At 48.6% G+C, this 12483-nt stretch overlaps 1 protein-coding gene across 1 annotated transcript; it reads left to right on the top strand.

The window, feature by feature from the left end:
• Positions 1–1612: 1612 nt before the first annotated feature.
• On the top strand, positions 1613–4120 carry GRIFIN (galectin-related inter-fiber protein). Its single transcript, XM_009467787.1, has 4 exons — positions 1613–1624; positions 3148–3227; positions 3322–3484; positions 3956–4120. Exons 1-4 carry the CDS (start codon positions 1613–1615, stop codon positions 4118–4120), a joined length of 420 nt encoding a protein of 139 aa, XP_009466062.1.
• The last annotated feature ends 8363 nt before the right edge of the window (positions 4121–12483 follow it).

The following is a 12483-nucleotide window of genomic DNA, read 5'->3' as shown; positions in this document are numbered from 1 at the left end:
ATGTGCAGGACTGCAACACTGTCTGGTTTTGCCCACTGCCATGGTGGGAATCTCCAAAGCATCCCTGCAGTCCCTTGCCTGGCTGGCAGGAGAAACAAGCAGGAAGGGATAATTTGGGGGTTGAAAACATAACTTTGGGTTCAGGCCATAAGTAGGGGAGACATGTGGCTGGGTGGATCGGAGAAGCCAATGTCCAGCATCCAACAGCAGCCCAAGGAGGGATGGGTGGGATGTCTCTGACCCTGCCACCACCACCTCGGCACCTCCGCCGCTGGCTCGCAGCTCCCTTGCATGTTCCAATGCTGCCATCTGTAGCACAGACCTCTGCTCTGGTGCTCCCTGGCACAGCGCCTGGAGAACCGGGAGCTGAACAAGGAGACCATGGCAGAGCTCAGCTTCACATGGTTTGGTTTTGTAGGAGTCCAAACGGGCAAATCCCAGCCTGGGACTTGGCTTTTTCAGCCCCGAGAGAGGCTGTTGGCTTCTACATCTGCTGGATTGCATTTTTAATCATCTGCCAAGGGCACTAGAGCCTGGGATAGTAGCTCTCATTCTGCTTATCTGCTGGAAATAAAATAAACACATTAAATAACATCAGCACTGCAGGCCATACAGTGAAGAGGTTTTAACCGCGAAAGCCAGGGATTCCTGTAGGACCAGCCGGGGAGCATCACAGCCTGCAGTGCATGCAGGGATGGGACCAGCATATGTTTTTAATGCATTTACCCTGTGAAGAGAGGGGGGATGCGCAGCCATCCCTCCCTTCCCCGGCTCAGCTTCACCCGGCCATATGTTAACACATGCTGACTGTCAGTATGAAAACCCCCATCACTGAAATTCATTTCATCGCTACCCATTTCTTGATGCCTTTCCATGACAGGAAACATCAGACAAAGGCTCCCTCGCCCTGCTCCCAAATCCCTGTATTGTCCCCAGCAGGGAGGGGAAACACGGAGCCAGGGCATGCTGAGCTCAGCACAGCAGCATCCCGAACCCCGCCAGCCCTGGGGCGCCGTGAGGTGGAAAAGCGGCTGTGACAGAGCTGGCATCAGCTCATTTCAGGCCAGGCTCTGACCCACAAAGAGTGATCAAAAAGGAAAACAGGGAGAAAAAAAAATCTCTGTTGGTCAGGGTAAAGTTGAACCCTGTAGGAGCCACCATTTCTCTTCTGCCATCTCCCTTCTCTCTGGACTTTGCAGCAGATGGGACTCCCGATACCTCCCCTGGCTTTGGAAGTCCCCATCCTTCCTTCATGCATTAAACACATCTGTCCCCCCAGATTACAGCCTGAATGCCTGTCTGTCCCGTCACTGCCGCACACCGGCTCCATCACATCACAGCTCAGGACTGCCCAGCCGTTGCTGCCTTTGTGCGGGCAGCAGTGGGGCTGGATTAGCCCTGCACGCATGAGCGAGCTAACCCCGCCGGGCAGGCAGCAGGATTTGCTGCTCCCCATCTCCCGGCCGTGCCCAACAGTCTGCTCTGAAAAGGAGACCTCAGCCTGCTGTCACTGCTAATCCCCACGCGTGTGGGCTGCTGGCCGGCAGCCCCTATATAGACCCCTCTGACCATGCACCTGGCCAGGTCTGCGGCGTAGGGGCAGGCGAGCAGGATGGCATTGCGGGTAAGTGCTGGGGACAGGATCCAGCACAGCGTGGTTTGTCTGAGGGGTGACGGCACGGGGTGAGGCAGTGGATAAAGGAAAGCGGCACACATAAGGGCAAGAAAGGCAGAGGAGAGCCAGAAATCCTGAAAGATGTGGGGAAGCTACTTGCAGTGCTGCTCCTCTATTTCAGTCCGGTCCAGGCTATTGTAAAGCTGTGAGCTTCACAGCTTTCAATAAAGGGCAATAGGACAGAATTTTCCTCTCAGTTTTAGCAGGGTTGGTCTGGGGTAATGCTGCCCTAATGGCAGCACTTCTGGCTTGAGGCATTTAAGCTGAGACCAAAATACAACTGATGCTTTAGCAGCGGAGACCTGTGCTTTGCCATCCGTCTCTGCTGGGACAGCCGGCAGCAAAGAGGAAACTGCTGTTTCCTGTGCATGTGGTGTGTCTTTTGCTGGGGTTGTTGTAATGATGACAAACTAAGGGTCAAGGCAAGGTGAATCTGGGTGCTGCCATCACCACTTGCTGTTTGAAACCGTATCATTAGCTCCATCAGCTCTCTGTGTTTCACAGAGTTGAACACTGCTGTGGTCAGAGCCTTTGAATGACCATGCACAGGTTCCTAAAGCCATCCTCCAAAAGTAGCTGGGCACGAAGGCATGAGGTTGGCCATCGTCATGTCTCAGCTTCTGCCCCAAAGTGTGCATGTCCCAAAAATGCATCGGAAATGGGAAATCATGGCAGAGAAAGAAACAGGGGAGTGAAAATCCTGAGCTGTAGGGAGGGAGAGGCAGGCATGCAGCTGGCAGTGGAGATGCCAAGGCTGGAGAGATTTTCCCAGTGTAAGCAATAAGTTTGGGAGAGAAGGATGCTCAGAAATGCAAGAACATTAGAGTGCTAAAAAAAGTGGGGTGAAATGGCAAGCAGTTCTTATTAAAATGAGTTATTTAATAAAACTATGAATTATTCAAAAAGGAACATTTTCCAGCTTATTTTATGCAAGTTTAACCTTGGAGATGGGGGGAGCGGGTGGAACAGGGCATCAGGCAGGAGCTCGTGGGAAGAGTCACCCATGTAACACTGGGTGAGAACAGGCTGGATGTCATGTTACACCCATTCCTTCATGAGTCCTTGTCTTTCACACCCTGCTTCAAAGCATCACAAAGTTTTCTGCTTTGGATTTTGTATTGCCCAGGCAGGGAGAGGAGCAGAGCATCTTTGTGTCCTGCTGACAATGAAGGCATTCAGGTTCTTTAACTTTTGCTCCCTGATCCCACTCTGCTCTTTAGAAAAGACCTTGGGGGCAGCAAATCCCACCTCATCAACTGGATGTTGTAGCAACTTCATTTCTTATCAATTTAGAGCCCCTGAGATCATTTAGGAGTGAGAAAAAGGCAGGGGCAGAGAGTGTGCCTGCATGTGAAGTGGAGGGAAAGGAGAAGACGATGAGAGGGTGAGAAAGATTGAGAAGTGTAAGGGAAGAGTGGGGCCATGCACCTCTCCCACCTTGCCATGCTTCACCATTGCCTCCTTGTCAGCAGTTCGAGGCCCTGTACCCAGAGGGGATGTGTCCTGGTTGGAGCATCGTGGTCAAGGGTGAGACCAGTTCCAGTATGAGCATGTAAGGACACATTCTGCTCACAGCTCTCCCAGCTCATGAGAGCCAGCAGCATCGCTCCACGGGCCTCCATCACTTTTTTCTCTCACTGTCTTAGGTTTGAAATTAATTTGCTCTGTGACCCCGGAGACCAAATCGCTCTCCATTTTAACCCCCGCTTCTCCAGCTCCAGAATCATCTGCAACTCCTTCCTTGCCAACCACTGGGGGAAGGAAGAAGTTAATAACACCTTCCCCTTCAAAGCAAAGGAGCCATTCCAGGTAACCCTGTGTCACCCCACGGGTCACCTCGGGTGGGACCGGAGTGACCCAGCCAATACTGGGGCCCTGCTCATGGATCTAGCCCTGCCTTTCCTGACAGCACCATACCCAGTAACATCCGCTCTCTGGCTCTGTCCCCTGTTAGTATTTCTGTTGTCCCCTGATTTGCTGCTGATTTACAGCCAACTCTGGCACAGGCATGCAGAGCTCCAGCAATAATCCCTGGATGCCGCATTTGTTTTCATTTTAGGCTTTGTGTTACCACCAGTTTCTGCTATCATGAAGTGAAGAACTCCGTTATTCCCTCCTTTTGCCCAAAATGGGGGTGAGCAGTGTGTGTGTTGGCTCTGGCAGGATTTGAAGCGGGTTGTAGATGCATGGGCCCAGATCCCAGCACTCACTGGCATAATGGCAGCAAGTCCAGTGAGGATGTGTGGCCACATGGTGAACCTGACACAGTCTCTCTTTCAGGTTGAAATCTACTCTGACCAGGACTATTTCCACATTTTCATTGATGAAAACAAAATCTTGCAGTACAAGCATCGGCAGAAGCAGCTTTCATCCATCACCAAGCTGCAGATTCTCAATGATATTGCCATTTCTTCAGTGGAAATCACCAACCGAGGCCTTTACTAGAGACTGGAGTTGGGATAGTTTCACAGACCATTCCCCTTAAGCTCTTGGTCCAGCTGGAGACCATCTCCTCCTCTTCTCCACCCAACACATACCATCACCAGCCAGGGAGATGGCTACGCATGTGTCCTCGTAGTGGAAGGGATAGTCATTCCCATCACATGCCCCTAAGGCAGCACCCAGCCATGTCGCTAGCTGTAGCCCAGATCATCGAAGACCTTCTGCCCCTATGCCTGAGGGTGGACAACAGGATTTGTAGGTCTCATCATCTTTGCTGTTGGACAGCCTGACAGATCAGGTCTGCCTCAAGTAGACTGGACACCTGAGTGTTACCCTAGAAATTGTGTTTGCCCAAGAGCAGGGTGTGAATTAGCGCTAGTCCTCAGCTGGCCATGTGATGAAGGATGTAATGGGTGTGGATGTTAGGGATGGAAAGGCACATTTCTTTCCAGGAGCTGGGTAAAAATGCTACCATAATTGCCAATAAAATCAAACAAGGAAATCCCTGCTGAGATGTTCCTCACTGGGCAGATCAATCGAGTTACTCATTCCCTGCAAACCCCCAGGCACATGGTATGAGCAAGGGCTGGTGACTGGGCAGGAGGACACAGGCTGAGGGTTGTTTTCGGCACTGGCAAAATACTGCCTTTTTGCTTTGAGGACTAACATGAAATGAAAGTCCTATGTATGTAAATCAGGGGAATAAGATTCAACTTGCAAGATATTTCCAGAGATTCCTTTCACCAACTGAGAGATGTTTGCTCAGCCTGAGTCCCGCCAACTCCAGGCTTGTTAGACAGACCCTGAGTGATGTAGTGGGTCAGAAAAGGGCAAAAGCTTAGAGATGCATAAAAGCACATGGTCCCTTCATCATGCACCAGAAATGCATGGTCTCCAAACAAAAGGATCTGAGAAAATCAGGGTCTAGAAATTATGATAAGTTCAGAATGAACAAAGTGCCGTTATTCCTGTGGATAGTTTCTGGCTTTTCTTTTTACACTGCATTCTTGTTTCCTTCTCTCCTCTGTTTCAGTTGCCTTTCAAAATCAAAACAGTCCTCTTGTCCCTGCACCCTCTTCTCTTTTTACCCTCTTCTTTGGAGCACAACATATCTCCGACTCCTTGATCAGGCCACAGCAGGCTAAAAGATGTTATTTTTACTTTGTTTTAATTACACGTGTCATAAGAAGCATAATGTCACAGTATTAAATCTGAACAGGAACTCACTCCAAAAATGTAATTACAGCTGCCCCCAAATCACTCCTTTGTTCCTCAGACATAAGACAGACCACATTCCTGATGCAAAAGGCAAAGATGATCCCGCCTTGCCAGTCCTTTGCATCAAGGAGAAATCATTTGGTAAGAAGTCAGTCCTTGCCTGTGGGTGGGATCTCTGAAGGTCACAGCTTTGCTCCAGCCTTTTCTCAATGCTTAAATTGGCGATTCCCAACTCTTCCCTCTATTTATAGTCTCAAGGACTTATGAGGAAGAGGTGACCACGTAGCCAACCACAACACATGATGCCACAAAGCTGACATTTATGAGTCTGCTAAAAAGTTTATAATGTTTTTCCACACCATAAAGAACACTAACTGGAAACCATCCTGTTCATGTGGCAAAGAGCACAATGGGAACACAAAATGGTCCCGAGCAGTACCTCATCCCTCCAGAAAGAACAGAAAATACGGTTTGGAAATGTCCACGGTCTTGGTTGCAAGTCAGGAAGGCTGGAGATGGTGAGATTTCCTCTGGCCTGGAATAAATCTGTCACCACCAGGACAAGAGGGTCGGCTCAAATTCTGGTTGTCGTGATGTAACTCAGGGGTTCAACAAACTTTACTCTTATGGCCATTCCTTCAGTAAAACAGGCACAAACACAGGCAAAATCAGGCCCGCTGGGAACTCTGTGTCATACATCTGATAATGCTGAACTGTGTTTGAAAGAAATTGTCCTTTTTATTTGTGCTTCTTTGGGGGTTGATAGAGATAGATCATTTTTCATGGAGGAAAAGTGATGAAATGATTTACAAGGGTAATACTTTGTACTTATATGGCCGCAAACTCCATTGATAACCACTGCTGCAGAAACACACCACAATTTCATTGTTCTCCAGAAGCGAGCACAAAGGACCACAGACAAACAGGGCAAAAATATTTCAAGTACAAATAAATAAAGAGATGCCACAAAAAATCAGGCAGCAGCAGAGATTATGCCCTGACTCCTGAACACGTTCCCCCCAGCTTCTGCCAGCGGCTGATCTCACTCCATTACCATCTGCACCGAGACAGTCCAATCTCTCCTGACACATCCACAGCATTGCTGCTGGCTTCAGGATTTTATCTGCTGCTTCCTCCAGCCAAAACACTCCCAAGGGTGAAGGGGTCTTCAGAGCAAGAGAGGTCTGGGGAGCTACAGAGCATCTCTGGGAGAAAAGCTCCAGGGCTGGCTGCTTATAGCTGTTTTGCACGGTTTTATGGGGAATGAGAGATGCCCTCCAAGTCTGTGACTCTCATCTGCCCCTTAAGGAGAAACTGGAGGAAAATGAAGCCCCACAATCATGATGGTCAATTAAACTTTCAGGAGCACAGGAGGGGGGCTGGCTCATCAGACTTGTGCAGAGGCATTGCGTGCTGGTATTGAGGTGATCAAAGGGAACAAACCAATCCTTCATCCAAATTTTAACCAGCTTTCCTATTCATGACCTGAAGGTTGAAACTGGGGAGGGAACTGATGGAGACGAGCTCCTGCCCAGGGGTATACTTTGGAGAGCTGGAGGCCCTTTAAAGGGGAAGGAGCATTGGCAGCTGGGGGTGCAGAGCGGTCCAGCTCCCAGAGTGGGAGGGACCAGCATTTCACAGCCCAACCTAAAGGCCTAGCTCAATATTTTTGCTGGGGCCAAGTGCAGCTCAGGAGTCAGGCTGAAATGCTTCCAGAGAGAGCAATTACTGCAGGACAGGATCGGGACTGTCCTAGGCAGGATCTGCTTATAAAGCAGCAGCTGCTGCCCTTAAAGCATACACAAACTGTGGAGGGACACCTGAGAGAGAGATGCCCCTCAGGAGGCAAAGCCAGGAGAGGTGGTGACCTCCCACATGAGGTCTCCCTTTCCCACTAATTATCCTCATTTGGGCTGGATCTGCAAAGTTCTGGCTTATCCCCAGATCAATGAGGGGAAAATCAGGCTCGTAATCCTTCGTGCTTGAGCTGTGCCAGGACTCTCAGGGCCAAGGTCCCCTCTGGCAGTGTCATAACACTGCAGATCTCCTGCAGAGCATCTGCCGATGCATGATCAGAGAGCACTCCTTGGTGTTGCTGATACTGCTGGCAACCATTGCATACCCCAGCAGCAAGCACCTGCAATTTCCTCACAGGCTGATGAGCAAACAGAACCCACGTCAGCCACAATCATGTCTCATCAGCAGAGCAGGAGCCTGGAGATACCTGAGTGACACTGTCTCTACCAGCCTTAGCAAGGGACACTTGAATATCAGACACTGGGTCCTGCCTTGAGATAGGAAAGGCAGCGTGAAAAAGGACAAGGACTTGTGGCCAATGCAGTGGGAAAGACTCCTAGGAAAGCACAAAAAAGAAGAAAATCATGCAGGTTGCATCTACCTCATACTCAATTTCTGACTCGATGCCTTTTTTTTTTTACCTGACCATCCCTCTACAAAAAAAACCCACCACCCCCCCAAAAAAACCTTTGATGCTGGAGGTTTAGCTACTTACTCACAGCTAGAGGGCAGCTCTGGTGAAGAAAGGCAGGAGAAGGGCAGTTGTTAACCATTTAACTAACAATTCCCTTTCTCCTCCCATTTCAGTGCCCCCATGAGCAGCCCCTGAGGGACCATAGCTGCCTGCTGCAGAGGTACTCACCTCTCCACTGATCCTAAGCAGCTACATTGTGGTGCGGGTCGGTGATCCCAGACCCATGTCTATGGCACCTCTAATTTCCCACGTCCTCCAAGGCCTCAGTTTTCCCAACACATTGCCACAGAAATAGCTGCTAGAAGTGCAGACCTTATCAGCAATGACTTTCTTCCTTACATCTCTGAGCACTTATCTAAGAGGCTGTTTATTCAACAACACGGCCTGTCAAACTCCTTAAATGCTCAGGAGTCACACGTGTTTGCTGGCAGGACTGAGGAACATAAAGGGCAAATGTCCAGCCTTTTTCTGAAGAGTATGAGGGGGGAAGAAACAACCCAAACAAAAACAAGAGGAAAGGAGGAGTAACTCAGTTCTGGCTGGGAAGAGGCATTTCTGAGGCACCGGGCAGCCCCAGATTGCAGCTAGAAAGGAGTCTCTGCTGGAAAGTAGAAGGATATTTCTTTTATTGCATTTAAAGAGAACTTTATAAAGCCATTTTAACTCACAGCATCGCCATCCAGAGCCAGCTCAGACAGGAAAGTACACCTCCCAGCCCTGATCTTGCATGCATGGTGCTAGGTACCAGCTGTGGACATTGAACGCAGGCTAGAGAGGGATTATTTTCTGAAAGAAAGGATCTGCTCTAGAGGTTGAAGAATTGGAAGCTGATGGTATCACTTCATTTGGCAGCTGTGTTATTGTATATCATTGCTGCCTAAGGAAAGGGTGACAGAAATTAGCCTGATGCCCAAATTTGCTGGCCCTCCAGTTCTGCAGTCTGTTCAAGACCCTCTTGCCAAAGCTAGATGCAGTCTATCATGTTATTCCTTCAAGCTATATGAACATAGCTAGCCAAATCTCTGACTTTACCAGAGCATAAGGCAACAGCCTATGGAGATCAGGATGCTTCCTCCGCACCATCACACCATTGTAAGGCTGTCTGGGTCTTATAAAGCACTTTAAAACCATAGGGATCCAAGTAAACTACAAAGAGAAGGAAGTACCGTAACACCCGTGTGCAGGTGAGAAAACCAAGGCACATGGAGGAAAGAAGCAGAGTAGAAAAGGAAGGACGGAACCGGGTGCTTTTGCCTCCAGCCTGATGCTCTCACCCTGCAGCTCAGGGTCTAGCCGTGTAGCCTGTGGGTAGGTTTGGCTGCGACTTTTCATGGTCTATCAGATGTTGCCCCGAGCCTTAATGAGCTAACAGGCTCCATTCTGAACCCCTCCACAGCCTGCAGCACAGCCCAGGTCACACAGAGGAGCCAGTTCCTTATCTTAAATGAGGGACCAGGGCTGCTGAAGCAGCTCGTTAGCCTGAGGAGTTTTCCATCCATATCATCGCTGTGATCTCAGCTACTAATCAGCATTTTTCTAGCTTGTTTCATGCTCCAGCCCAAACAATGACCAAAGAGCCACCAACATCCCTTCATTTTCCTCCCCTTCCTTGTTACACCACCTATCCAAAGAAAGGCTTAGCAATTGCTGTGTGATTTATCACACAAAACCTTGCTGGTTTCAAAAATTGAGAGTAAAACTAAGCTGCAGCTATTTCACCTTCTAACCTCCGCCTTTGAGCTAAACTCCAGCTATTGTCAGCTTTCATTTCTTGAAGTTGCTCTGTGCTGTGAACACACACTGGAAGTGGAAAGACAGACGTGGTCAGTGGTGATGAGAGGGCAGTGATTGTACTTCCAGTAAATTGCCTGAGTCTTTCCAGATGAGTCACTGCACAGAGAGAGGTGAGGCATTATTACTAGAGAGAAAAAGTTTGCAACTGATCCTGACAGAATTTAACAACCTCTCAAAGCCTCTGCCTGCCTGATTTTCTGCGTCTCTAGTTGTGGAGATTCCTTCTAAAAGGCTGCCCAAAATAAATAACAGCTCACAGATTATTTTTCTTATCCTGTCAAAACATTAGAGCAGGCTGCTGGAGAGCATTCAGACCCAGGATCACATCTCTCCCTGCATCCTGGCTGATCCCCTCTTGAATCCACAGGGCAGAAATCCTAAGGATTTCCTGATTAGAAGTACAAAATATAGGAAAGCTTATTTTTGAACACATAACACTTGATCACCAAGCCCTTGTTGCAAATGTGCTCAAGTCCTAATTCTTATCGCAACCTGATCCCAGGTGTATTGGCTTTGTGACAGCTACCCACAAAGCATCACCTAAGCCGAAAGTAAATCATCTTGCTCAGAAAGACAAGCTCCCTCCTATTTTGTTCTCTAAAATCTTTATCTCTTCCCTGACGCTAGCAGATCTGGGCCCTGAGAGTGCTTTTCTCAGAGCCTTTCCTTCCTGCCTCCCTGCATTTTCCCTCTGCAGCTGGGAAGAGGCAAAGAGTGGCAAATTTAAAGCCTTTGTCAGAGACTTCCCCCAGATGGCAATCAGCTGATGGAACCCAGAAAGCTTCGTCATCTAAAAAACCCTTTATTAGCCTGTTGCACCTGGGTGTAGAGCACCAGGGAAGCAATGTTGTTATGCAAATCCAGCAGAGTTCAGGTAGAAGGACAGAGGATTGACTGCTTTAGCAGCCCCTGGTCTTAATGTTGTTTTATCTGCCTCCGTTCTCGGTAGTATCAGTGGCAAACTGCTTAGACCACTAGAGTTATAACAGGACAAAATGGAGCCCCTCAAACCTGATCAGACCACAAGATTTCCTCAGTTACCAATTCTGCTTGATTTGGGCTTTACTTTCAGTCTGCTTGTAATTATTTCTCGCCAAAGTTGATGGTGATGGATCCAGAGGGTGAGACCACCACACAAAACATGGACACGGAGGAAATCCCACCGTTGCTTCAACTGATCCCGGATCACAGCTCAAGGGAGAGAAGGGCTGGGTGCAGGCAGTGTTAGGCGGTTGCTTTGCGTGTCAGCTGCCACTCCTGCGAAGTCCTGGCTTCTCTTAACTTCTCAAAGACTTGACTTGGTTGGTGCTCAGTATCACTTCAAAACCTTGTGCATAAATTTAGGCAATGAATTAGGGATCCACAGCACTGATTTCTCCTTAAAAAAAACCCACTTTTTTGTGCAGTGCATCTCCATTGAGTGACTCTCCTTTTAACAAGATAGGGTCAAATTCACTTGGTGTGGTCCTGTTTTTAAGCAGGGTCCCTGCAGGAGCACGTTTGGCCCTGCATTCCCCAGCCTGCTACTTGCCTGCACTTCTGCGCAAACCGAAAGCAAAGATATCTGAAAGACAGATTTTTCAATCACACTAATGCCAAAATGGTGTTTCATTGTTCTTGAGCAAGTGAACATTGTATCTGACAGATTCTTCTGTACTACACTATCTGTTTATTTCAGCCACTACATTTCTGGAGCACTCAATCTAAGAGGCTTCTGATAAAAAGGACAGAAGATAGAGAATTTGGCACATATCTGTTTATGAAAACAGACATCAGTGAATATTCTCAGGCATAAAAATGCACACATTCTCCGTTTAAAATCCTCCAAAGGACACTTGAAATAGTTTAAATGTTTCATTCTTTGATTGAGAGGGAAGAATAGCAGGAGAAAAAAGATTTTCACTCTCATAAAAGTAATTACAAACAACAAACATTAATTCCCATATGTTTTTTATTTGTTTTGTGATTTTGTTTTCAAAGAATTTGAAGTGCACTTGGCATCTTCTGTGTATTGCCTTTGACCGCGTGCAGCATTGGCCTCTTATCTCCACTTGGATTCACAGACGCGTCAATGCGCTGACATCAGCGACCGCCATGCCAGAGCTATGCTGAGGACCTGGACCGCAGTGCCAGAAATAGCTCATGTGTCCCCCAAAACCGTGGTGCCAGAGCAGCGGTGGCATGGGGACGGAGCAGCTGCTGGCAGAGGGAGTGGCAAAGCTGGCTCAGAGGTCCCCCAAACCAATGGCACCCAGGGTTTGGGGAGTTTGTTGCTGGGTTAGAGATTTGTAAGAAAATGTCCCACAGGAAGGACGGACACCCTTTTTTGTCCAATACAAGTTAGCAAACGGTGATGCTGTTACTCCCTCCTGATGGCAAGAGAGACCCAGAGAGACAGGTTTCAGTATTACTCCTGTTTATATCAAGCACTAGAAATGCTCGCACAGACCCTCCTGGGTTGCAGCGGCAGCAGAGTCCCTGGGAGGGAGAAGGAGTGGGCGCAGCACAGGGGCAGATGCAAGGGCTCGGGGAGCCTCCCTTACCCCAAGGTCCTCCCGTCTCCATGCCATCAATCAAAAAGTGTGAGGGGCAGAAGTGGTAAGGTGAAAATGAAGCGCAGGAACAGTAAAGTGAAAATGAAGGTGAGTTTTATCCAGTGCTTTTCAAGGGCAGTCCAACCAGCATCTCCCAGCAAAACCAGTGGGAAATTATTTCACCGGTGCCAGTGTTCCCCCCTCCCATCAAGCTGGGATGTGCTCCCAGCACACCAAACACAAGCAGCACTCAGACAGTCCATCCTGGTAGCACCAGTCCAGCCCCTAAGGACTGGGGCTGAGACCAGCCTGAGACCAGCCCTAATTTT

Source organism: Nipponia nippon, unplaced genomic scaffold (genome assembly GCF_047370975.1).
Source record: "Nipponia nippon isolate SJK-2023a ecotype South Korea unplaced genomic scaffold, ASM4737097v1 scaffold_5, whole genome shotgun sequence".
In the NCBI taxonomy this organism is placed as follows: Eukaryota; Metazoa; Chordata; class Aves; order Pelecaniformes; family Threskiornithidae; genus Nipponia; species Nipponia nippon.
The sequence above is the reverse complement of the archived record's forward strand: the minus strand, read 5'-3'. Positions and strand labels throughout refer to the sequence as shown.